This window comes from Danio rerio, chromosome 22 (assembly GCF_049306965.1).
Source record: "Danio rerio strain Tuebingen ecotype United States chromosome 22, GRCz12tu, whole genome shotgun sequence".
Classification (NCBI taxonomy): Eukaryota; Metazoa; Chordata; class Actinopteri; order Cypriniformes; family Danionidae; genus Danio; species Danio rerio.
Genome location: NC_133197.1, coordinates 21,190,809 through 21,216,976, shown reverse-complemented (window position 1 = coordinate 21,216,976; position 26,168 = coordinate 21,190,809). Strand labels below are relative to the sequence as shown.

At 38.7% G+C, this 26,168-nt stretch overlaps 2 protein-coding genes across 31 annotated transcripts in view; one reads left to right on the top strand and one right to left on the bottom strand.

Moving 5' to 3' along the window:
* ankrd24 (ankyrin repeat domain 24) overlaps window positions 1-12,653 on the top strand; it is a 35,050-nt gene extending 22,397 nt beyond the window's left edge. For 11 of the 15 annotated variants that reach the window (XM_073937809.1, XM_073937805.1, XM_073937804.1 and 8 more), the window contains 8 exons: window positions 1,783-1,949; window positions 4,368-5,053; window positions 5,142-5,479; window positions 6,504-6,737; window positions 6,817-6,993; window positions 9,877-10,032; window positions 12,220-12,285; window positions 12,363-12,653. In XM_073937809.1, coding sequence (XP_073793910.1) covers window positions 1,783-1,949; window positions 4,368-5,053; window positions 5,142-5,479; window positions 6,504-6,737; window positions 6,817-6,993; window positions 9,877-10,032; window positions 12,220-12,285; window positions 12,363-12,434 — 1,896 coding nt within the window. In that variant the 3' untranslated portion in view covers window positions 12,435-12,653. Of the gene's footprint in view, window positions 1-1,782; window positions 1,950-4,367; window positions 5,054-5,141; window positions 5,480-6,381; window positions 6,420-6,503; window positions 6,738-6,816; window positions 6,994-9,876; window positions 10,033-12,219; window positions 12,286-12,362 lie in introns of all 15 variants that reach the window. The other 4 variants (XR_012398171.1, XR_012398170.1, XR_012398168.1 and 1 more) reach the window with 1 other exon arrangement.
* Window positions 12,654-18,228: 5,575 nt separating this feature from the next.
* shc2 (SHC (Src homology 2 domain containing) transforming protein 2) overlaps window positions 18,229-26,168 on the bottom strand; it is a 45,497-nt gene continuing 37,557 nt past the window's right edge. For 8 of the 16 annotated variants that reach the window (XM_073936603.1, XM_073936604.1, XM_073936605.1 and 5 more), the window contains 5 exons: window positions 25,730-25,823; window positions 25,438-25,596; window positions 23,181-23,470; window positions 20,370-20,522; window positions 18,229-20,091 (listed from right to left, as the gene is read on the bottom strand). In XM_073936603.1, the coding sequence (XP_073792704.1) occupies window positions 20,394-20,522; window positions 23,181-23,470; window positions 25,438-25,596; window positions 25,730-25,823 (672 nt within the window). In that variant the 3' untranslated portion in view covers window positions 18,229-20,091; window positions 20,370-20,393. 16 annotated transcript variants of the gene reach the window in all.

Sequence of the window (26,168 nt, the reverse complement as noted above, 5' to 3'; positions counted from 1 at the left end):
TGGAGACCGCGATTTACGTGGCCGGAGGTATGTAAGGCCGCGTTTAGTTTTTTTCGAGCGAACGCTGCGGGGCGGTGTGGCGCCGCTCCGCCCCTCTTCTTTGCGCTCGCCGGCCGACGGCTCGCCTCCGAGTGGAGGGCTTTCCCGATGCAACCAGTTTGTCCGCTTAGCTCACAGCGTTGCGTCGGCGGAGCGGACGCTCCGGAGGAGGAGCCGGAGCCGGCCGCGGGGACGACGACCGGGATCGAGTCCGGGGAACAGCAGGTTCCGGAAATAAGGTAAGACGAAAAACAGAATCCGAAAAATAAGGGCGAGAACGTGGCGGGATCCGAAAACGCGGTCGAAAACGAAGACGAGGGCTTTTGCTTTTTTTTTTTTTTTTCTGGATGGCTTTTGGGAACCGTCGCTCGGGTTTAGGGAAGGAGGAGGGCGGCCGAGTCGGCCGATCCGGCGGCTTTTCGCGCGAGAACGGCGCGGGCGCGAACGGCGCGCGCTCCCGAGAGGTGCCCGAGACGTGAAAAAGCGCGCACAGCGGCCTCTCGCGGATCCGCGAAAAACAAAAACCGCTCGAATACGTACCTCCCGGGACGTAAATCGAGGTCCGCAGAAACGTCCGCGGGGCTACGTTTCCACAATGAGCCCGGGTTGACTGAACTAAACTTGAACTACTGCAGTGCGGGAAAACCGAAGGCTTAAATGAGAGGATCTGGCAAAACGTATGTTTATTTCATAACAAGTCATAATGGAATAAAAAAAAGTGAATCATGCTTCATTTAGGTTGCAAAACCTAATTGTAAGAAACTTTCAGATCATGATGTTTTAACTGACTGAAATTATGATTGCTGATACATATTTTTAGTATGTTAATTCCTAACATGGTAGGATTGTCACAAAAGATCCGGTTCACGTTAAAGATCTGAAGTTCCTATCACTACTTTGTATCTAACCTCAGAAGCAGCCTTGCACACATATTGTACGTATTTCTGTTAACTTATGGCTGTGGTATTTAGATGGTAGTGGTAGTGTTTTTGTGTCATGAATACATGTTTAAATGTATCTTAAGTTAAACTAAGCAATTTCAAAACATAAAACTAAAAAAACTAGTAAATCTGCCTCTAAAACCATTTAAAACAAACAAAATGTAAAAACAAAAATTCAAAACTAAATAAAAACTAAAACTAAGGAATTACTGTCTAAATAGTTTTATCATCCCAATGTCAGTTTTGTTTCCATTATCATGGAGCCCTATTTAACACATTATTGCTATTCACATATAATCCAAAATAGCATTCAACTTTGACACACAATTCCCAATTATATCTTTCATGGTCCAAATATACAGAGCACAGCTGACATCATAATAGCATTAATCAGATCAGTGTGGTACTGTATTCTGGTAAAAATAACACGGCATGTATGCTAAAGTAAGTGCTATTGTGGCATTCGACTCATAAAGCCCTTCTGGGAAATGTTTGGGGAACATATGCTGCTTTCTTGTGTTTTCTCAGACAAATAAGCTTAGTAAAATGTTTTTGTAGCAAATTTACCAGTTATACTTGCACATTTGACATAAATCAACAATGTTAGTGAGGGTCCTCGGAATCTGGTTTGAGTTTCACTGAAGTTCAGGGTTAAGCAAACAGATCAAAGAACTCTGTGAGGATAATGGCAGAGGCAACATATGGCAACTACATGTGCTGTCTTTAAAAGAGAAAACCTATAAATACCTTAGTTATTGCAATATTCTGAGGGGGGAGCAAAATATTGTTTTGTGGTCTGCAGATGCTGGAGATGTTCGAGAAGGATGACACAGATATGCAAAGCTCAGGTCCAGATTTTGTTCCGACAGCTCAATATGAATCTTTGAGGAGAGAGTTTGAGGAACTACAGGAGAAATACTCCAGAGCCCAGGCTTCAACCGAAGCCTCAAGCATTGCAGAGGATCCTGGGTAATGTAGATAAAGAGCCCCTATTTTGTTCTATATTTTGTTTTGGGGGTCTCTAATAACACTGATATGCATGCAAGGTCAAAAAACTTGTTCATTTTCTTATAATATGCATTTATTTTTACCTAATTATCCCAACGACTCCCATGTGAATTCCTCAGCAATTCATTTGTTCCCAAACCCCTCCTTAGCGTGAAGCTTATCTGCACTGATTGGTCTGATGAATCTAGTATGTTGTGATTAGTCAACTAGGTTCAGCTTGAATGGCCACCGCGGCTAGGAAGTAGCACACAGAGTATGTTATAGCCCAATGCAGGAATGCAATAAAGCAATGCAGTTGAACACCAGCATATTACTCTACTCTCAAACCTAACCCCAAGTAATAACAACGACACACATTCATCATTAATCCACATAGTGGCAAAAGTTGAACTATTTTGAAAATTGAGAGGAACAGCTGATGGTGGCCATAGCAAAGGCAAACAGCAGAGGATCGCACATTCAGAAACGCATTTAAATCAGTAGAGAAAGAAGCACACGCCGCGTTTTCAACGTGGTTTTGGACATGATATGTGAAAATAGCCCATACAGATTAAACCTGAGAGATACAGTACAAGCACTGATCTATAATAGATCAGTGATTACTAGCTGCACGGGCCGATTACAAGTTACAACACACAATTAAATACATGTTTTGCAAATAACACAAAATGAGGCAACAATTTTAAATACACCTACATTCAGAGGAAGTAGAAACTGGCTTATATGAACTGTAATGGTTACTGACAAAGTCCCTGTCAAAGTCTGACAAAGGCTGCTTCCTAATTCCAAGAACGCAGTGAACGGACTTGTGTTCTTGTGAAGACCGGTCTTGCCAGGTCACCTCGGAAGACCGAACTCAGGAGACCACGAGAACAAAGAGAACATCTTCTGAGAATTGAGATGCTGCTCTCTTCCTGATGGTCACATGACCTTCACGCATTTTTAACAGAAAATAATTTAAACATTACAGCATTCATACAACGATTTATTGTTTCTCCCTATTTCAAAATATATATTATGCATAAAAACATTATAAAAAGACATTGCATAATACAAAAAAAAACAGATTTAAATACGAATTTCAGCAAATAAACACCCTTAATGTGTTTATGCCTTTATTAAGATTTTCATGGTAATGTTTATATTCACCTTTTCATTTAGGGAAACTCCTGAGATAAATATGTTATACCTCTGAACTTTAATAATAAAATGATGCGCTTTCCATCTCCATCCGCAATGACTTCTGGGACTTCTAGAGCGAGTTCGGTGCGCAAATCTTCTTCTTCGTTGCATCCTCAATATCAACAACACATCCGGGAAGTTTCACACATCCTCTGTTCTTGCAGTCTTTGGCAGCTGAGGATGACGTTACACGAGAACACGAGGACGCAATATTGCTGAAGAATGGATATTGATAAACAGCCAAAGTCCCATACAAAAAAGTCTCTGCTCCTTCCTTTAGTATCTAACGGCCGACGAATCCCGCATTACAGCATAGGTTATTGTATCAAAAATCTGAAAAATAACAGGAATAAACAAAGCACTAGGTTGGCTATACTGTGGTATTGTTGTGAAAATGAACTTTAACCCTTTACTCCCTACAGCCGAATCTCAATCTGTTAGTGGTAGTCATTCTTCGTGTCATCATCAGTCCTGTGATCCCCATGCTCTGCTTGTGTCTGAAGGGAAAGGCACTTTCATGTTTTACCAGAGCCAGCATTTTATATTTGGTGATCTACCATATCGATGTTGATGCATTCAAGCAAAAGATCTGAACCCGACACGATTCATTTATTTGACTCTGAGTCGACTATTCCGTTAATTAATCAGTAGTTTTAAACACGGTGCACTTATGCATTTACACCTCAGCTGGATGTTTTTATTCACTTAGTGCTGTGTTACACTGCAAGGAAGCTTATTTTCAAAATCCCATAATAGGGGCTCTTTAAATTTAAATAAGATTGTTATTTCCGGAATTGGAATTCTGTCATAATTTATTCACCTTCCACTTGTATCAAACCGGTTTGAGATTCTTTCTTCAGTTGAACACAAAGGAAGATATACTGAAGAATGTTGGAAAGCAGGACCCATTGTGGACGTCAATAGCTACCAATTTCCACCATTCTTCTGAATATCTTGTTTTGCATTTAACAGAAGAGAGAGATTCATTAAACTTTAGAACCACTTGATTGTGAGTAAATGGTGTGGAATATTTTTCTTTTTGGCTAAAATATTTGTTCTAAGTATGAATGTGTAAATCACCAAGACTTTATTCAATGTGCAATGCGAATACTTAAAAAAATGTTTGACTGTCCATTAACAAGGACCATGCACATGTGAATCCTATCAAGCGATTAAAATGTTTGCTTTTCTTCTCAGATGTGAAGAGAAAGAGGAGAAACATCAAAAAGCACTGGAGAAAAAGTTGTCCCAAGCCCAGGCTGAGTTAGAGGAACTCAAAGAACAGATGCGTTTAGGGGTCTACTCTGTGGAGGATGCTGAAGAGAAGCCTGAAAAGAGCTCAGTGGAAGGCGGAGATTTGGAGACCCACCAGTTGAAAGCGAGGGTAGAGGAGCTGGAGGCGGAGCTAGTCAGCAAAAAGACAGATGGGGAGGGGCTTAGTGAGGATGACAACAACACCATGCAACAGCTGAAAGAGAGGGTGAAGGAACTTGAGGCAGCTCTGCAAGACAGAGAGAAAGAGGGAGAGGAGAACGAGACAGTTGTAAACCTTAAAAAGCAGGTGGAAGAGCTTGGAAAAGCCCTGGAGCTAAGCAAAGCAGCAGGAAAAAAGGAGGGCGAGGGAGCACCATTGAACGGATTGCAGGCACGGGTGGAAGAACTCGAGCAGGAGTTGAAGGAGAGCGTCCCTCGAGGTCAGTTTGAAGAGGTTCAGGTCACTTTAGGCCTTCAGCTTAATCAGTTAGCTCAAGAACGTGCCGAAGTGGCTGCTCGACTCAACCAGGCCTTGCTGGAGCTGGAAAGGCTCCGACCCCCATCCCACATTGACGAGGATGAAGAGGACGATGAGCCGTCTGAGAGCTCAGAGGTCTCCATTGCATCTGGTGAGTGCACCTGTTGTCCCTCTGCGACTCTCCAAAATAACTATTTGATTCCAACGTTTAAATATAACTCTTATTTTTGACCAATCAGACCACTCTCTACATATGTCGCCGGGCGGCCGGACCTTGGAGGCCATAAAAGAGGAGCTTGAGGTGGCAAGGCAAGAGGCAGCCCAAGCTCTGGACAGCCTGTGTGCTGAAAGAGAGAGCCGGGCTCAGGATGTGCTACAGCTGAGAGACGCAGTACCACTTGTTAAACACCAGGAGTCACTGTCCGCAGTAGCCCAGCAGCTAGCTCAAACAGAGAAAGAGCTGCAAGCTGAGAGGGCACTGCGTGAGCATGCGCAGACTGAGCTCTCCAGACTGGAAATCGAACTAAAGGCTGCGCAAAAAGACTCAGTTAGCAAGGAAGAACATGATAAAATCAAGGTAAGCTACATAATTTGTGAATGAATCATTCTTAGGAAAGCTTCTGAAAGCTCCTAAAATTAAAAAGATGGAAAGACGGGGACGGAGTGCACAAGAAACAGAGCCAAGAGAGGTTCATAGTAAAGTCTCTGTGAGTGGAAACTTGATTTTTAGAGGGGGACCAAATCCTTCATTTGACCACCACACAGAACGCAATCTTTACCTGCGAAAAAGCCTTCCCTTCTAATTATTAAACAAAAAATATATAATTTCCCGCAGATTTCATTTAGTTTGTGAATTTTCGGTACACCTCTATGTATACTTGAAAATGTGTAGGCAGGGCCAGCCCTGTACATTTGGGGACCCTAAGCAGAATAATTTTGGGGCCCTACCTTGCTCTAATTAGTGGAGTATTGCCATTGCAAACCGATCCACAATGATTATATTGCTTATAAATACAGATGACAGGCAAATGCACTGAACATTCTTATATTAAGCAGTGTGTTAACTTTATTCATTAGTCAAAATAATTTCAAGATTAAATACTGATTCAAATAATCATATTAATAAAGTAATGAGAAAAGGATAAATGTTGATCCATGCTGTTACGGATTGGTAGACAGAAATACGAATCCATCACTTTCAAACAAGCCTGAAGGACTCAAGAAGTTTGATCAGGTGTGTTTAATGAGGGTTAACTCTAAAGTGTACCGAACTGTGAGTTTGACACCTGTGCTCTATGGCATCATATAAAAACCCATCCTTTTATTAAATGAATAGTTCACCCAAGAAACAAAATGTTATCATTTTCCTATTTGAGTTTCTTCTGTTGAACACAAAAGAAGATTTTTATTTCATTTAATGGATGTCAACGGCTTCCAGTCTCCAACATTGTTCAAAATATCTTCTTTTGTGTTCAACAGAAATAAAGAAACTCATAAAGGTTTGGAACCACTTGAGGGTGAGTCAATTATGAGTGGATTACAGTTTTTGGGGGAACTATCCTGTCAAGAGCGCACTTTTCTAACATTGTTTCTTATTTCAGGCAGATCTAGAGCGCTCTCTAGAGGACAGTCGACAGATAGCAGCAGCAGCGCAGGAGTCTCTGAGCAAGAAAGAGACTGAACTGAAAGACCTGCGGTCGCAGAAAGCTCTGGAACAGGGACTGGTGTCCAAAGAAGACCACGAGGCCCAGAGACTCTCGCTTCAGGCTGAGATCAACACCTTGACCGCCCAGTTAGCTGATCTAGCAAGGAAGCATGAGAAGACCTGCCTCGAGGTCTGTGTGCTGTCCTTCTTGTTAAAACCTCACGTCTGAAAAACAAGCTGTATTTTACTTTGAGAAGTCTCCCATTTAGGTGTTCCAGGTCCAGCGGGAAGCGCTATTTAATAAGAGCGAGCGTCAGGTGGCTGAATCTCAGCTTGAGACTGTTAAAAAGCAGCTGACGGATCTTCAGGCTGAGTCCACCCACATCCAGCAGCTGCACCAGGACATCCAGCACTCGCAGGGGCTCATCAAGGAGAAAGACCGCAAGGTATGGGGGGGGAACTGATTTTTACTATTAAGACTGTTAGCCGCAAGGTTGTTAATCAGTGCTATATTTTTCTGTTTACATTTTCAGCCTGCATTACTACTTACTTTTTCAAAGTAATCATGATGTGAATTCCCAGTGACTACATTACCCATAATTCTGCAAAAATGTTCTCCAATCAGAGATATGCAACAAACTAATTTAGCAAAATTGAGATGTTAGTACTAAAATTTAGATAGAACAGATATATTCCAATATATACGATGTTAGTTTACTTGTATTAAAATCGATGCATTCCACACGGAATAAATAGCCTTATGAAGGGCACTTTCAAGGGAATACAATCAATGCTTCAGTATTGAAGTGTTGTTGCAAATTTAACAGCTCAAAACTGGCCACTTCAAAGGACTCTTTGGAATCAGGGTTTCGAAGTTTGGTTTGCCATCTCCAGGTTGGAGAAAAGTCCTTACCCCAGGTTGAGGAGTTCAAGTCTCTTAGGGTTTTGTTCACGAGTGAGGGAAGGATGGAACTTGACATTGACAGGCAGATTGGTGCAGCGGCAGCAGTAATGCGGTCGATGTACCGGTCCGTTGTGGTAAAGAAGGAGCTGAGCCGAAAGGCAGAGCTTTCAATTTATCGGTCAATCTACGTTCCTATTCTCACCTATGGTCATGTGCTTTGAGTCATGCCTGAAAGGACAAGATCTTAGATACAAGCGGCCGAAATGAGTTTTCTTTGCAGGGTGCCTGGGCACACCCTTATAGACAGGGTGAGGAGCTCGAAGTTGAGCCGCTGCTCCTCCACATCAAGAGAAGTCAGCTGAGGTGGCTCGGACATTTTTTTCTGATGCCTCCTACACACCTACCTAGGGAGGTGTTCCAGGCATGTCCCAATGGGAGGAAGCCTCTAAGAAGATCAAGGACATGCTGGAGAGACTACAGTATGTCTCTCGGCTGGCTTGAGAATGCCTCTGGATCCCCCTGGAGGAGCTGGGAAAATGTCTGAGGAGAAGGAAGTCTGGAGTTCTCTCCTGAGACTACTGCCTTCATGACCCGGACTCCGGAAAAGAGGATAAAAATGAATTAATGAATGAATGAAGGGTACAACTGATGATTATTAACACAGTGAAGTGGTTTTGTGCCAAATAGCATGTTCCATTGACAAGGGCTCAACCTTCATTGAAGGTTCCAACAGAATAGAAGGTTTCAATAGAAGCATGATATCTGCACATTTATTTGCTGGTCCAACTGAAAATATGTTTTAAAGGGCCACGAAAACCCCGTTTCAGCAGGGTGTTTTCACACCTCTAGTTTGGAAAAAGTCAGGAAAGTGGGTGTTTCCAGCTCTGTTAAGGGGGGAGTGTCGGAGGAGGAAAAGGGAAAAATAAAATTAAAATTTGCATAAAAATGGGAGTTTCGGTTTGGGCACATTCTTATTTTCACAGAGGCAAAACAAACACACAGACGCAGGAGAGAAAGACAGTGACTGTGTTTACATGGACATCAGTAATCGATCTATTTGCCAAATTATTAAATGTGGACCTTAACTGCAGTTTGGCTCTTTCATTCAGGAACATTTTATTCATGCCCTTCATGACAAACGAGATATTTGATTCAAGGAACTGCTGGAGGCTTGTATTTTTAATGCTATGTTTGATACCGCACTGCAAATAAGAGAAAAAAAACTCTCCGCGTTTCTCGGTAACTTGGATGCACTCAATAGGTCAATAGGTCAAAAAGCCGTGTGCCCTATTCCTGTCACAAAATGCGGCAAAAATCCTACACGACGGTAAGGGTTTGATTGCAGTGTTTACATGTTTACACTCGGAGAGCAGCATTTACAGCAGATCTTTCAATCTATAATATTGTAGTGATATTAACATACTGTAAATTTTAGTAACTTAGAAATCATTTTGACTAAGGTCTGTCTTTAAACACTGAAAGAGTACTGCTGACGATAAGAACTAACTTTGCCATCTGAATGAACAAACAAAACCATTGATCGCTTACCAAATCTGTAGAGACAGGACAATCAACATCAACTGGAGCCGCGTTTTTTATCAAAGGAGACAAGCGGCAAATACGGATTTCACCTTTTTTCTAGACTTGAAAAGACACGTATTTCTGTCACTTGTCGCATGCACTGTAATCCACACACGAGTCCAGCTGCACTCTCATAGCAGGAAAATGAAAACAAAACCTTTGTTGCAGCAAATTATAAAAGCAACACTGACGACCCATATCTCCAAACAATTCTTCTGCTTTCACTTGTTTTGGCAACACAACGTGGTGTCTCTCTGCCGTCTGAACAATGTACAGGTAAAAACAATCTTCACAGCTATAACATGCATAATAAAGAAGTTGTTTTGAACCAAGTCTTTCTCATGAAATAATGCTGCACACTCAGAGACGTCACAAAGTACTCCTAGGTACAGACAGCCAGTGTCCACACTGGAATACAGGATTTAATTGGCAAAAATTAGTTTCAAACCGGAAGAACGAATTTGCTCAAAATAACGCAAAAACAGCCATTTTTCACTTTTTAGTGTAATAAATGTGTCCTAATAGTGTTTTTAGTAGCGTGGGACAAATATATGACTGTCAACAGCTTAAAAAATGTGTTTTGGTGTTTCGTGACCCTTTAACACATTCAAAATGCAGAACATTTAAGTGTCAGTCCATGTCAGGTTTTATATTAGTTTCAAAATGTTATGTTTTTAATTAAAAGAACTTAATATATGGAAAATGTAAAATAAAATGTAAATTAAGACACACCATACATCAAACGTCGAATATAAAATGGATATTTTTGAGCTTATATCTTGTTTTTGTTAGCATTTCTTGCTAATCATGAATCAGACTTTTGGTTGTTTACGTCTCTCTGTAGATCACAGAGTTGTCTAAGGAGGTGTTTCGTCTGAAGGAGGCTCTGGGGGCTTTGACTCCTCCACTTGGACGTTCTCCATCACCACCGTCCTCAGGGATTCCTGGACAACAGCTGGCACTGCAGAACCGAGTGACTTCACTAACACAACAGCTTCAGGTAAACAGAACAATGCTATTGCCATGTTGATAAATACACTACCTGACAAAAGTCTTGTCGTCGATCCCAGTTGTAAGAGCAACAAGTTATAACTTGACTTCTAGTTGATTCATTTGGAAAAGTGGCAGAAGGTAGATTTTTCCAATGAATCATCTGTTGAACTGCATCCTAATCATCACAAATACTGCAGAAGACATATTGGAGCATGGACCCAAGATTCTCACTGAAATCAGTCAAGTTTGGTGAAGAAAAAATCATGGTTTGGGGTTACATTCACCATAGGGGTCAGCAAGAGATTTGCAGAGTAACGTAGACTAACCATATTTCGTACAGATTACCTTTTAACACCAATCTCTGAATAAATACAGGCCGTAGACAAGCTTTATATCTGTGTAATCTTTGTCTCACTCTTTCATTCCCAATCACAACAGAGACTCTCCTACCAAATGTTTCCAGAAAAAATCAATAAGTTTGCTACGTCCACCTAATGCCCTTAAAAATCAACAGTGGTAGTGCGAGTGTCGCTTGGGAGGGGAGACATTTAGAGCAATGAAAATATACATTTGCATTTAATGTATGCATCACACAGTGTTACAATCTTTATGAAATGAATATTATCACTTATTGTTAAGTAAATTACATTTTCAATAAAAGTTTTGCAATGGGGATATTTAAACATCAGTTGTGAGTGATGATAAAACCATGTCGCAACTCTGCCAGAGGGAGCCTGAGCTTCAAACGCTTTTTGCCATCATTGCAAATCATTTGCATCATTTGCAATCATCTTTGTGCATTGATGTTTATATTCATAACGCTCAGTTAAGTTAGCGTTAACTTGCATGAATTTAATGTTTTAATATTTTAAATTGTCACGCTTTAATTAAACAAGCATGATCTAAAACACATGATTGTAAGGTTCTTTCATTGCAAACTTTCATAAAAATAAATTAAATATAACATTAACTTCAAGTTAAACATAATAAGAGTACATTCTGACATAAGTTTTTAATAAGACTTCAAACTATGACTGTTTTTGCCAGTGAATTAAAGTTATACGCCCCGTATGGAACACTATTTAATTATGTACGGAACACCGTTAATACCTATCATCTTCCGTACACATGCGGAGGCGGTACTTTTCCCTTCTTTTCTCAAAAACCACTGGTCCAAAAGACATCAATCAAATTTCGGATTGTGCAGTAGGTATTCACCCAGAGAATGAGCACACAAACATGCTTATCTGGCCTTCAATGACAGAGTAGTGATCGTTTAAGTGCGCATGGGGGCGGAAAGTGTACGGAACATAGTTAGTCTACGTTACATGGCAGCATCAACAACCTGAGGTATCAAGACATTTGTGCTGCCCAATACATTACAAACCACAGGAGAGAGCAAATTCTTCAGCCTCCACATCAACATTCCTAAAAAAAAAGGTCAAGAAGCTCCAAGATTAGCCAGCCCAATCACCAGACATGAACATTGTTGAGCATGTCTGGGGTAAGATGAAGGATGAGGCATTGAAGATGAATCTAAAGAATCATGATGAACTCTGGGAGTCCTGCATGAACGCTTTCTTTGCAATTCCAGATGACTTTATTAATAAGTTTTTTGAGTCATTGCAGAGATGTATGGATGCAGTCGTCCAAGCTCATGGGAGTCGTACACAATTTTAAATCTTTCTCCACTGCAGCATGACTTTATATTCTATACTGTACATTATTTTTTGTTAAGTGACAAGACTTTTGTCTAAGCAAATTCAGACCTTACTTTAATTAACTCAATTAAATAATTAAAAACCAAGGCATGATCATATTTTATTTCGGTAAAATAAGCGCCACCTAGAAGACTTTGCCTTTCATACAAGCCAGTTCTGATAAGCGACAAGACTTTTGTCAGGTAGTGTATACATTTAAAAACATGATATAAAAAAAAAAAAAAAAAAAAATATATATATATATATATATATATATATATATATATATATATATATATATATATATGTATATGTATATATACATACATACATATATTGTTATTATTATTTTTTTCATATATATATATATATATATATATATATATATATATATATATATATATATATATATATATATATATATATATATATGAAAAAATAGAATTATATATGAAAAATGTATTCATTTATCTTCAACTTTCTTCATTTATCAGGACTGGGAGCGCAAACACAAGGCTGTTGTTTCAATATATCGTTCTCATCTATTAGCTGCTGTACAGGTGAGACCCATAAGCTTGACTTTTTGTCTTCAGAAACATCTGATGTCTTAAATCATGATGTCTTTTTGTCTTAATAGGGCCGTATGGATGAAGAAGTTCAAGCGCTTTTGCTTCAAATCCTCCGTATGACACAGAAAGGTCAGAATTAGTGCATTTTTTACTGACAGCAATACACTGAGTTGAAGTGACCCCTTGAACACAAGCCTATCAGCATTGTGCACCACCAGAGAGTGAGATATTGAAACTGTGAATGAGAAGATATAGTTTTTGGAACACGACAGAGATTATTTTATTTCCGGCTTGTGTTGATTCGTGAGGAAGAACACTGATCATTTTGTACCACGTTGCAATAAACATCGAGAAATGCTGCTGACTTGCTCTTCCTTTTTTTTGCAAGTTTGTGGTTGATAGTTTCATGCAGCTAAAAAAAGTGTATGGTAAATATTACTTTGGTGGTTAAACGAACGTCATCTTACATTTCTGTGGTGTTAAAAGATACATAGAGCAAGACTACGTCAAATCCTGTGCTCTCACATGTGTTTAACCACAATCAACCAGGCAGATCTATTAATGCAGGCTTCCTTTTCAAGATATTTCCTCATTTAGCCAGAAAAATGCTTTTCTTGCTTACATTTTTTGTCATTTCTAGTCCAAAAATTTAAAAAAAAATTTAAATCATGAAGCACTTTCTAGACAAGCTAAACATATTGTCTTCTTTTAAGAAATAATATGGCAAAATGAGGTGAGTATTCCCTTAAAAGAAGCTAAATAATCTAGTTTTTCTTTTTGAGATGAGATTATTTTGCATGTTTTTAGGGAAAACTCCCTTCATTTTGACATATTATTTCTTAAAACAGGACAATATGCTTTGCTTGTCTAGAAAATGCTTCTTGATTTAAGAATATTTAGATATTTAGTCTAGAAAAAAGATAAACATCTAAGGAAGAAAAGCATTTTTGCGGTGTACCAAGCGTTATAAATCACAGATTTTCATACTGTGAGTAATGTGTCTTTAAAAATGAGTTAACCAAACATTTTCTAGTACTTTTCCCTTCCTGTTCAGTTTTATTGAGAATGCCTTTGGATCATAGGAGAACAGAGCAGAGAGAAAACGACATCCTGAGAATGTAAAGTAACTTGTTTCTAGTGGTTTAGCATACCTGGAGAAAGCTAGCTGTTAGCATTCCCACCACATTAACTTCCAGCTGAGGCAGGAGGGCCCATAAAAATGTGCTTGGCAAAATACGGTTACATGTTGCTTGGGGAAACCAAGCTTTATGGACCAAAATCTAACAGGCGCTAACTGAAATATGCCAATCGGATAAAACAGCTTCAGTTGACTCTACTAATATACACTGCCTGACAAAAGCCTTGTCATCCATCCCAGTTTTAAGAGCAACAAATAACAACTTCAACTTCTAACAACTTCAAGTTGACAATTTGGAAAAGTGGCAGAAGGTCATCAAGAATACTGCAGAAGACCTACTGGAACCCGCATGGACCCAAGATTCTCATAGAAATGAATCAAGTTTGGTGACGGAAAAATTATGGTTTGTGTTTACATTCAGTAGGAGGTTGTACGAGAGATCTACAGAGGGAATGGCAACATCAACAGCCTGAGGTATCAAGACATTTGTGCTGCCTAAACCACAAGAGAGGGCAAATTTTTCAGCAGGATAGGGCTCCTTCTCATACTTCAGCCTCTACATCAAATTTCCTGAAAGCAAAAAAGGTCAAGGTGCAGCTGGATTGACCAGCCCAATCACCAGATATGAACATTATTAAGCATGTCTGGGAGCATTGAAGATGAATTGTTAAGTGACGAGGATTTTACCTTAGCAAAGTCTGACCTTACTGTCCTAATTAAATAATTGAAATTTAAGGCATGTTCATATTTAATTTTGGCAAAATAAGCGTAATCTAGAGCCACCGAGGAGTTGTGGGACAATGAAGGGGGGGTCGCCTGGGGATTTATAAAAATCTATTTTTATTAAACCATAAGAATTACAATATTTTATCCATAACCTACTGAAAAGAAAAAAAATAGTCGTTTATAGTTACTGTAGTAGCTTATAGTTACTAGTTCTATTGGATTACAATCCCTGGGGTAATTACATTATATTAAAGACACAGCAGATTGAAATTATAATAGCAGGTTAAACTTTCTGCCACATATACAGCAATGACAAACATTAAAAAAATTCAACGAAGAATAGATTTGGGTCTATTGGTGTGTGTGCATGCGTGTGTGTGTGTGTGTGTGTGTGTGTGTGTGTGTGTGTGTGTGTGTGTGTGTGTGTGATATTGCATGCAAGGTTTCTGTATTTATAACCACCTCAGAGGATGTTGGGAGTCGCGAGTCACTGGCATTGTTATTTTGGGGGTCGCGGGCTGAAAAGTTTGGGAACCCCTGATCTAGAGCACTTTGCCTTTCATATAAGCCACTTCTGATACCAAATGATCAACTAGAAGTCAAGTTATTACTTGTTTCAAAACAAGGCGACAAGACTTTTTGTCAGGCTGTGTAATAGTCATACCACTTTGACTACTGTCATCTCTCCATCTGAGCTAAATAATACGACTAGAGTGCTAGTATGCCATTCTGTCTCATACATAATGTAAACAAGAGCTTTTTAAATAGTACCAGGATGCAGAAAGTAAGTATAAATACAGTAGGTAACAAAACATAATTAAGTTTAAGGCACTGGAATGTTCTTTTTCTCAAAACGAGGGAAGAAAAGTGAAGCACAGTGTGATTCTTTATGCACAGTAGTGAGCCAGACTCTTCGCTTTATATATGAACACAGTATTTCAACACATTTTATAGGGGAAATGTCAGTTTTATGTTGACTAGACTTCTCCAGAAAGCAGCGTTTAGGTTGAAAGTGTCACAAAATATTTATTGTAATATATTAAAAAAAGTTTGGGGTTGACTTTTGCCTCCAGAGAAACGGAAAAGGAATATGTAAAGGTACATTCAGTAGTTTATTTCACTTCAAGTCTACAGAGGTGTATTGACATCAGTTAATGCGGATCGCCATCATAATAATCTTGAGTTTTGTGTCAGTTCCTCTTGACACCAAAGAGTTTTGGAGTCTACGCAATATGTAATTCCTTACATGTCCAACAAACAGCTATAGGGAATTCAGCTGAGATCAAATCTGTCCATTTTAGTGTATTGTGTATATGCTGAACTGATAATTCTGCACATTTATTATTATTATTATTATTATTATATACACAACAAGAAGCTTTCTTCTCTCTCATTTTCACTCTGCATCAGAGAATACTACTGTATATACCATAGTTTCCCAACACTGTTCCTGGAGGCACACCAACAGTACATATTTTGGATGTCTCCCTCATCTGATCCATTAGGTTTTGGAGTCTCTTCTAATGTTCTGATGCGTTGATTCAGGTGTGTTTGATTAGGGGGGAAAAGTGTACTGTTGGTGTGCCTTCAGGAGCAGGATTGGGAAACACTGCTCTATGCTATGTTACTGGTGGATCTACATCTATTGTGAAACTGCTTGGGCAAATGGCCATTTTCTCAAAGCACAGAAAAAATCCAAGCAATTTGAAATTTGGCGTGAGGGAGACAAGAAGGTTTGATCACATTTTTCAAACCAAATGACTCTCTGTCCTAGCAAACAAATGTTTAAAAGACATCTAAACGAAGACAGACAGGCTAAAACAAGGCTAAATTTGGGCTGTCAGTGAAAATAGACATCTAAGAATAGCCCAAAACTAGACCAGTCATCAAATAGACAGATTAGACAGACTTTAAATGTGTAGTCATTCATTTCTGTTGATTTGGCCTATTCTTAGATGTCTATTAGGTTTTCAGGTTAGGTTAGGTTAGGTTTTAGGTTAGCCTTGTTTTAACCAAGACGACTATGTTTAGACATCTATTAGACATCTTTTAAAAGCAAAATGCTTGCTGGGGTTGTTCAGGGATGCAATAACAGGGGAAAGTTCTAGATGTCCATGCCACCCTTTCAGAGGCCCAATACTTCTATTGTAAATGTCAGAAAGAAAAAATGGAATTTGACATGATAGAAGAAGCCACTGTGGGCCTTTAGTCTTATAGAATAAATAACTCGACCTCAGAAGATCAAGACAAAATGCAATGAACATCCTTTTGGAGACACGAAACACTCTTTGGGATCGCAGCCACTCAACAGGGTTCTGAGAAGAATTAATACTAAACCACTTTGATGATGGACTTTGGCTGAGGGATTTTAGAATACCCAAAACTTCTGGGTAAATCATGGGTCTTCTGGCCTCTTTCCCAATGCCGTGCTAAATAATTAAACCACTATGGTAAATAGAGTTAAAAATGGATGGATTGTTGGTGATTATATGGACGTTGGCCAGATTAGGTAGCTAAACATAAACAAAAGAAAATTAAGAGCTGTTAAAAAAGATTTAAGACCTACAACACAATATCCCAGAAGATTTAAGACGTTTTAAGGCCTAAAATGGTCATTTGCTCAATGAACAGAAAAAATCCAAGTAATGGAATTTGGCATGAGGGAAACAAAATGTTTGGTCACATTATACAAACCAAGCAGCTCGCTGCTGTGCAATGATGCTATAAGTATAACCAAAACAGTCTCTCTATTAATGCTGTCCCATTAAGCCCATTTTGGTTATCACATGTGACAAAATCACATGATGTTGATGCGAATGCAGGAGTTTATTCTGTAAATGAGTTTCCATCTTAGTTCATGTGCATTTTTTTCTTATTAGGTAAAAAGCTCATTCTACTCAAGCATTTTTAAAAATGTTCACGCTTTTTGACGTTTCCATTAGGCAATTTTCAAAATGTAAAAAATAAAAAATAGCTATTGTTTGGTTATGGGCTTGTTTCCATTTTAATGACACCATGCACATAACTAAAAAGGATAAGTGATGACTGGCTTGGAAGCTAAATATTGTCTGACATGTTTCTTGTGCAGGGGAACGTTTCCCAAACAACAACATAACTCGCAGCTGAACTATCATAGTATGATGCATCGTTTGGGAAAAGAAAGATGTAGAGATGAGTGTTTCCCAAAACCTGCAGTTTCTCTGTCGCAGATCCATCATTTGAACCAATTTAGTTATCGCCCATAATGACGCTCTCAACAGGGAGCAGTAACTACTTCTTAAGTAAAAACTCCTTTTTTTTGTGCAAATTATTGTTTTACACGCATGTGCATTTTATAAAATCCAATGTTAGTTGCAATCATTTTCCATATTAATTCAAATATATGTAAACAACACATAAAAGATCTATATATGTGTCCTTTACAAATATTTTTGGGAATATTCCATATAAAATCAGTAAGCTAACACATATTCTAATCTTTTATATGTAACCCCGCCGGTCCTACGCCACACAACCGTTCCGAGCTGGTATCGAACCGGCGACCTTCCATATGGGAGTCGGTTCGATACCAGCTCGGAGCGGGTTGTGTGGCGTAGGACCGGTGGGGTTACATTGGTGCCGTGACCCGGATGGGAGTGAGGTTTAGGGGGGTGAGTGTAACGGAGTAACGGAGGCCAGCTAGTGTGTGCTGTGCAGGTAAACCTCACTCCTCTGACCATTAAAGATAGCGACAGACACTAGGGGCCATGGCCTTTAGCCTCCTCGGTAGAGCACCCGACTCCCATGCGGAAGGTTGCCGGCTCGATACCAGCTCGGAGCGGGTTGGGTGGCGTAGGACCGGTGGGGTTACATATATAAATCATTAATTGTTGTTGGCCTAATTTACAGTAGACTATTTAATAAGAAATGAAAAAAGGTCTACTTTTACAATTTGACATTCAAACCACTGCAGAAATGTTCTAATCAACAGGCTCATATACATAGTCATATACAGTCATATACAGTACAGATACTTAATAAATAACCTACTCTAAATTCTTATATATTTATATATATTTGTTTTCACAAGCTTTGGAGACGTAACATAGCCTAAAATCTGCTTTTAAATAATAGGTCACCTATAGCTTTCGACATAAGCCACGGCTGTGTTCAGAATGACTTTAATTTTGTCAAAGTGCACTACGAAGGAAGCGCAATTGTCAATATAAAGATCGCTAAATCTGAACTGTAAAAATACTTTGAAAGCAAATTACACCTTAGACTTTAATGTTTTTTTTTTTTAAATCATTCAGAGTTTAAATGTTAGAAGGTTCAAAACAAAAAGGGCATAGGGGGATAACTGGGAATAGAACACAGCCAAGTACTCTGCTTCAAACTACAGCTCTAGATGTGTAGTTACAAGTTTACAAGTTTGCAATGCAGTTTGCAAATGTTCGTTGGAATGACGGATTTGGGAAACGCCAAATCAACAACTTCTCAACTTGCGACATTAGTTAGCTAACGACGGTTTTCGGAAACAAACCCATGGACAACAATTAGGGTTTCTGCAGGTTTCACCAAGTTAAGTTTAAAACATTTTTAAGGCCAAATGAAGGTTGTTGCTAGTTCGGATACAGTTGCAGCCAGATAATAATGAGAATTATTTAGATTATTTATTAAATTTCCGATTTATTGTATTTTATTACTGTCTACCCCCACCCTAACCCTAAACCCAACTGTCACAGTAACAAAAACAGTAGTTGTACAGAGTATTATTAATGTTATCTATTAAATTACCCAATAAATTATATTTTTAATGCCTACCCCCAACCGTCACAGTACTGTAAAAATATGAATTATAGTTATACAGTGTCATAAAAAAATGCTGTTATATTGATGTGCATATCGCACTTCTAGTCGTCTGCGTATCTGACCTAGACTTTACCTATTATGAAAAAATTTTTAGACTTATACAATAATAATGTAATAATAAAAGTATCCTCAACAATAAATACATGGCGGACTTTCAAACAAATGTTATTGCAAGAAAAATAATTAAACCATTATGGTATAAATAGAGTTAAAAATGGAAGAATTGTTGGTGTTTGTATAGGCGTTAATGGCCAGATTGGTTAGCTAAACATGAACAAAAGAAAATTAAGGCCTGTTAAAAGAGATTTAAGACTTACAACACAATATTCCAGTAGATTTAAGACTATTTAAGGCCTAAATTTTAGTTTTTGACATTTTAAGAGTTTTTAAGACCCCGCGGACACCCTGACAATATAATCTGAGACTTGGATCATAACAAACAAAAATACCATGTATTCTGAAAGTTTTGTTAACATGTTCACGCAACAAACTACTGGATGTACCTTTGAGTGACCATTTGTGTCAACACAAAACTATGACGTATAATGGATCTGGATCACAGTTATTCAAAAAAAGGGGTAATATCTCAAGAGCGTGACCCAAAAACGTTTGGTCCTGAGTTCGTAAATGAAACATGTGCGTCCAATACGACTGCATTACAGCGACTGAGCTTATGAGCTTTATATAACGTCCATTACAAACACGGCATCCTGAGAGCAAACCGATGGTAAAGCGCAACAGCACAGGGACGTCCATCAGAGAAGATCGGATCCACAGTTAGCGAATACATCACGTTTAGAAACGACAGCTCAATGATCGATCGCTCGTAGAGGAAGGGAAGTTTTCGTGTTTGTCGTAACTTTTCTAACAGTCTGTTGGGAAACTCAAAGTTCACAAGCACTTCATTTCCCAACGCCAAACTCTCAGTCAGGGTCTTCTCAGATGAAGAAGGGGATCGATTGAGCGAGGCATGCTGAAAGCTGTTTGTGGTCAGGAACAGCGATTTCCCACAAGTCCCAGTGGAAGCTCAGAGTCTGTGTTTAAGGCAATAGTGTGTGGCCTCGAGACCTTCATCTTCATCCCTGAACAAACATGATGCAAAATCTGTGAATTACTCAACCAATTACTACTTGATATTTAGTTTTTCCCAACCCTGTTCCTAAAGACACACCAGCAGTACACATTTTCAACCTCTCCCTAATCAAACACCTGGATCAACTCATCAGAACTTTAGAAAAGACTCCAAAACTTAATCAATGAAGTTAATGGGTCAGATAAGGGAGACATGCAAACGATGTACTGTTGGTGCGCCTCCAGGAACAGAGTTGGGAAACACTGATTTACTGGAATTGTCTCTCACCATAAATATGGGCTTCAAATGAGGTCAGATTTTTCGGCAGACGACCTGCTGGAGGTGTAGTTCGCTCTCCGCCGCTACAATCGGCAGCTTGTTTGTCAAATGGTAGTTGATCAGGTGACTGATGCTCTCGAAAAGCATGTCTTTAGTTCGGACCTAGAAGAAATAAGGAATTATTATTATTATTTGTTTAACTGATTTACCTTATTTCATAGATGTTAAAACTTTTTAATACAAGCTTCAACACCTCACTTTTATTTGCACATTTTACAGTATATTGATTTTTCTCTTTCTTTATTAATGTGACGTTTGTTAAAATAATAGTAAGAAGAAATTGTGATTGATATTACGTGTAACTTACCGTTATATTTTACAAAAATAAAAATAATAATAATACATTTTATTTGTAATGCGCTTTTCTCAAGCTCAAAGCCTTACAAGGCGAAACAGTAAGTAAGAAAATATAACAATAAGTAGGATAACAATAGATCACAAAATAAAAACTCTACTAAAGAGGTGAGTCATAAGAAGATTCTTAACACAGTCAAGAGACACTGCATTTCTAATGGTAATAGGTATTGCATTCAATAATTTCGGAGCACGGTATGAAAAAGCCCGACCACCAATGGTGTTAAGTCTGCAGCGTGGCTGGAACAGGGTAAGACCCGAAGCAGAGTGAAGACTGCGAGCAGGAGTAGAAAGTAATCAGGAGCTAGCATATGGACTGCTTTATAAGTTAAAATCAGAATCTTAAAATCAATACGTGACCTAATCGATAGCCAATGAAGCCGCTGGAGAACAGGTGTGATGTGACGGCGAGAGGATCTATAAGTCAGAACATGTGCGGCAGAATTTTGAATATACTGTAACCTTTTAAGAGAATTTGCAGGTAAACCTCCAAAGAGCGAATTGCAAAAATCAAGCAGGATGTTATGAAGGCATGGACAAGCCTCTCAGCATCTGACTGTGACAGAAATGGTCTGATGCGTGCAATATTACGGGGATGGAAAAAGGCTGTGTTCGTAAAGTGATCAAAAACTGAGCTGAGCGTCAAATACAGTAGTACCCCGAGAATGTGCACCTGGGAAGAGGGGGATACCTGAATGCCATCAATCGAGAAAGACTTTATGAAAGGTGCCATTTTTTTATTATTTATTTATTAATAATAATAGTGACGATTCCTAATTTTCTATTTAGGTAATAAATGTTATCTCACTTGTAGTGTCATTAATAATAATAATAACAACAATAATAATAAAAATGATTACTATTATTATAAATATTATTATCTCAAATGTTTATTTTCACATTTTACAGCATCTTTATTTTGTTATCCAGTTGACATTTATTATTAATAAGAATAATAACAATATTAAATTGTGATTTATTTTTCTGTTGAAATGTTTTTATTACATGTAACTGACTTTATTTTGTGAAATGTGCCGTATTTTTTATAGATTAATGAGGTGTTGTATTTTTAATAATAGGCAACATGGTGGCTCAGTGGTTAGCACTGTTGCCTCACAGCAAGAAGGTAGCTGGTTCGAGTCCTGGCTGGGCCAGTTGGCATTTCTGTGTGGAGTTTGCATGTTCTCTTAGTCTTTGTGTGGGTATCCTCCGGGTGGTCTGGTTTCCCCCTTAGTCTAAAGACATGCGCTATAGCTGCTAGAAGGGAACCCGCTGTGTAAAACATATGCTGGATAAGTCGGTGGTTCATTCCGCTGTGGTCATTATTATTATTAATAATAATCATCAGCATTACTATAAATATGAGTATAAACTGTATCTCTATTATAATCGTATAATGTTTACTGACTGTTACAGTTTATTTATAACTTTTTTAAGCATTCTGTGATTGTAGGCCTGACTCCACAGTAAGGAGGAATGTCCCGATCAGGTTTTTTTGCCCTCGAGTCTGAATCAGAGTCAATTGATTTTGATTATCTACTGATACCAAAACCCGATCCGATACTTCTATTAAACATAAAAAAAGAATAAAGAAGAGTAAGAAACATCCAGGATGTTCCTTATTTAATATTTAATTCACCTTACTTTAACATTCAACAAATCTGTTAACAAACAGAACACTTCTGTGTGGTAGCTAGAACAATTAAGAAATAAATAGCATCAATTCTTTACTTTTGGCAACAGTATATATACTATAAAACAAAGAGCACCTCAACTTAAAATACCCGGCAGGCAATCCCAAGTTTACATGTCTCACAGTTTGCTATAGCAATAATGTCATCATCAACTTTATAATACCTCCAGACACAGACATACTCATGCTTAACACTTCAAGCTGCTTCATGTCTACTTTGCCAGCGTTTAACCAATAGCATCTCTGCAACAAAGTGATGTCATGCTGCACGCGTTGCTGTGTGAAGTCAAGAAAGAGGTGTAACTCTGTGCCACAGCATAACTATTAATGTTTTATAAAATAATGAGAGTATATTTTTGTAAATACATATATTCAAGTCCAAATCGGGAGGTAACATCCCATTCCGATCGAGTCTGAAACTGTATGAAAAGGCCCGATTTTCCATCACGTGTTCAGATCTGGACATCACTGACAGAAAGGGCTTAGCCTTTTTTCTAATAAAATTTAACAATATATATTTTAATAATCAATTCTCGCTATGTTTTTATTATTGTCTTTGCAATTATTAATAATTAACCTCAAAATAGGCTAGTTAGCCATATTAGATTACACAGCCTTTTCAGAAGAACTTGAACGTTTCATTTCTTCCTCTGTAAGTTCATAAAAAGCCTCAGAAAACCAGCTCTGTATTATAAGTCTGAAGCTCCACTCACCACTCCTTCAGGATCCACCAACAGCAGATGTTTAGGAAGGCCGCACTGCATCCCCGTCAGCACGTACTGGCCTGGGTTAGTAGCGCTGTCCCGTACCAGGAAATCCCCATCGCGGCCCAGCAGATTCTCAGCATCCCTGCGGCTCATTCGGCCGTGGTACCACATCTCTCGTCTTAGCTGGTCTTCTGTAGGGGCCACAGGGGCTCTGCGGCGCGGGGGACTCGGCCATTTGTCCTCCAGCACACAAACCCCACTAGCTTCATGGAGGCGCAGGGCATCTTCAAATGGCCCTATCAAGTCCACAACAGCAGATTAGAAAATCTCAGATATGCAAAACATCTTGGGTGTGCATTATTTTCTGATAATTCAATGGAGTGGAGTCAATTACTCCGCGTATACTATGGTTACCACACCTATGGACACTTCGAGACATTTGTCTTTTCTTTTTTTTTTAATATAAATTTTTTAGGGACATTTTTGGCAGGAAGAGGGAGAGAGAGCAGGGGGAACAATATCTTAAAAGGTTCGGGACTCAAAGTCAGGATGCTTGAAGCACTGTTGTGCTATATGTTGGCCCACTAACCAATGAGATATGACGCTGACCATTTGTCATAGTTTTGTCCTCAAACCACTCCTGTTTGTAGGATTTTTTCTTACGAATCTCAACTAATGGCTTCTGTGTCGTTTTGATTTGATTTTTGAAATTTGTAGGCTGTGAAAATGATATCAGTGTAGTGGTATGTATCTGTAATGCGGTCAAAACCTGCCTGGAAATACTTTAGCTGTTTGTTTATCTGAAAAATACCTTGTGTAGTGCTTGAGATAAAAAAACAAACAAACTGCCTCATCCACCATGTTAACGTCAAATAAAACAGTTGTCAGCAACTCTAAACAGAAGCTTGCAACACTTGCCCCACCTTCGAATTTTTCTAATTAGTCCACTGCTTTAGAACTGTCATTAATGAACAGCGCTTAATGCAAATTATTTCAACTTTACACGGCGTCTAAAAAAGTTATATTCATGCAAAAAATTACTAGATGCAAGCGTTGCAAAAGTCCATCAAGCACATGTTAAAAAACAATGGAAAACGTGTTCTGTATGAATGAGCCCTTGGTATGTTCCTCAGCCAATGGCTGCGTCCAAAACCGCCTACTACTCAGTAGGTACTGCATTTGAATTTAAACATACTACTCGACCGTTAGAAAAGTACAATCTATACAGTATAAATGTGAAAAGTATAAATGGAATTCGGACATACTACATCCGCCATTTTGTCATGGTCACGTGACTTATCTGCGTCAATTGCGTCGCTTCACTCCCATTCATGAATTCTCTCGCGGAGCATCATGGGATAGCGCAGCGTGCATGGAATGTGCACTTCAGAATCTCACCGGAAGTAGTAAGTAATTTCTTGCATACAGATTTTCAAATTCTATAAATTAAGACATACTACTCGGCTCGCATACTGATTTTAGTGTACTATATAGTATGGAAGTATGCGGTTTCAGACGCAGCCAATCAGAATCAAGAATTCAACCGCCCTATAGCATAACTTGATGCATCCATTTCAGCCATTTGTAGCTGGAGTGTGCACGTATAGTCAAATATTCAATCTCAAATAAATGTTTGAATAACAAACACTGCTGGCTAAATGTCACTTTGCTGGTCATAACTGGAGTGAATCAATTATAAATACTGAGGACACAAACTAAATTGGAATGTGTGACGGAAATCAGTTTATTATGTTTGATTTGTCTTGAATTACTTTGGCAGTAATCGCCCCCTATACCCTCATACCCCCACTAATATTAAATTAACCAAATATACTTCAAAGTAAAGATCAATAAACAGCACTGCCACGAGTTAATCATTAAATAATGAATAAAGAAACAAATATTTGAATATTCATCCTTTTATAAGCTTAAAGTTTGTGTGAAATTTAGGTTTACAATGCAGCGCACATTGTTATTATTTAGGTGAAGTTAATCCACTGGAAAAAGTTTGTCTTGGTAATCTTCAATCAAACTCTGACCATTTAGACAGCTTCAACTACAATAATTTTAACTGCGCCCTCTTTCCGGTAGTTTGCTACAAGTGTATGATGAGCAAAAAGAAAGCCAAGTCCCCTACTCAATCTTCTGCTTCAAATACACCAACATACTGAATACTTCCAGTTCATGTGTGCATTAATTATTCAATTGTGACATTTGTGGGAAAAAAAGATGTATTTAAATGTCTACTTCATAGTAGACTTACTCATGTCAAAAATGTCCTTCTTGGGGCTCTCAGGTCTGCGCCCAACCACTGAGGCCTCCAGGTTGTCCAGATTTTGAGTGTTTACGTACAGATGCTCCTCGTAATCACGACTGCCTGGAGGATGACCATCTGCTCGCAAGTAACCATCAGAAGTCAAACCTGCTGAACGAACCGATACAAAACCTTGTTAAATGACATTGCATTTAGAAGAGAAATCTGGAATGATGGACTCTGTGGCTTAAAAATCAACAGGAGTAATATAATAATGTCATTTATCCAGCAGGAGTCTCACTTGAGCTTCTGTTATTCTCTGTGTCCCAGTGCACTTCATAACACAAGTGGGTGGCAGGAAGGCTGTTTGCGTCTCTTTTAGCCGGTGACCCCATCTAAAATAATAAACACAGTTCTGAGGTAAGGTCAAAGGATATTTCTCATTCTTATTTATTCTAGTTTCTATATATATACACAATATGGATGGGTTGCAGCTGGAAGGGCATCCGGATTAATAAAGAGACTAAGCGGAAAAGAAAATGAATGCATTCATGTATAAAATATATTTTCTAAAACAGAAGTTTTGGAACAGAATTTAATATATGAACAGCCCTGCTAAAAAATCCAGCTTAAACCAGCCTAGGCTGGTTGGCTGGTTTTAGCTGGTCGACCAGGCTGGTTTTAGAGGGGTATTGGCCACTTCCAGGCTGGTTTCCAGCCATTTCCAGCCTGGTCTTAGC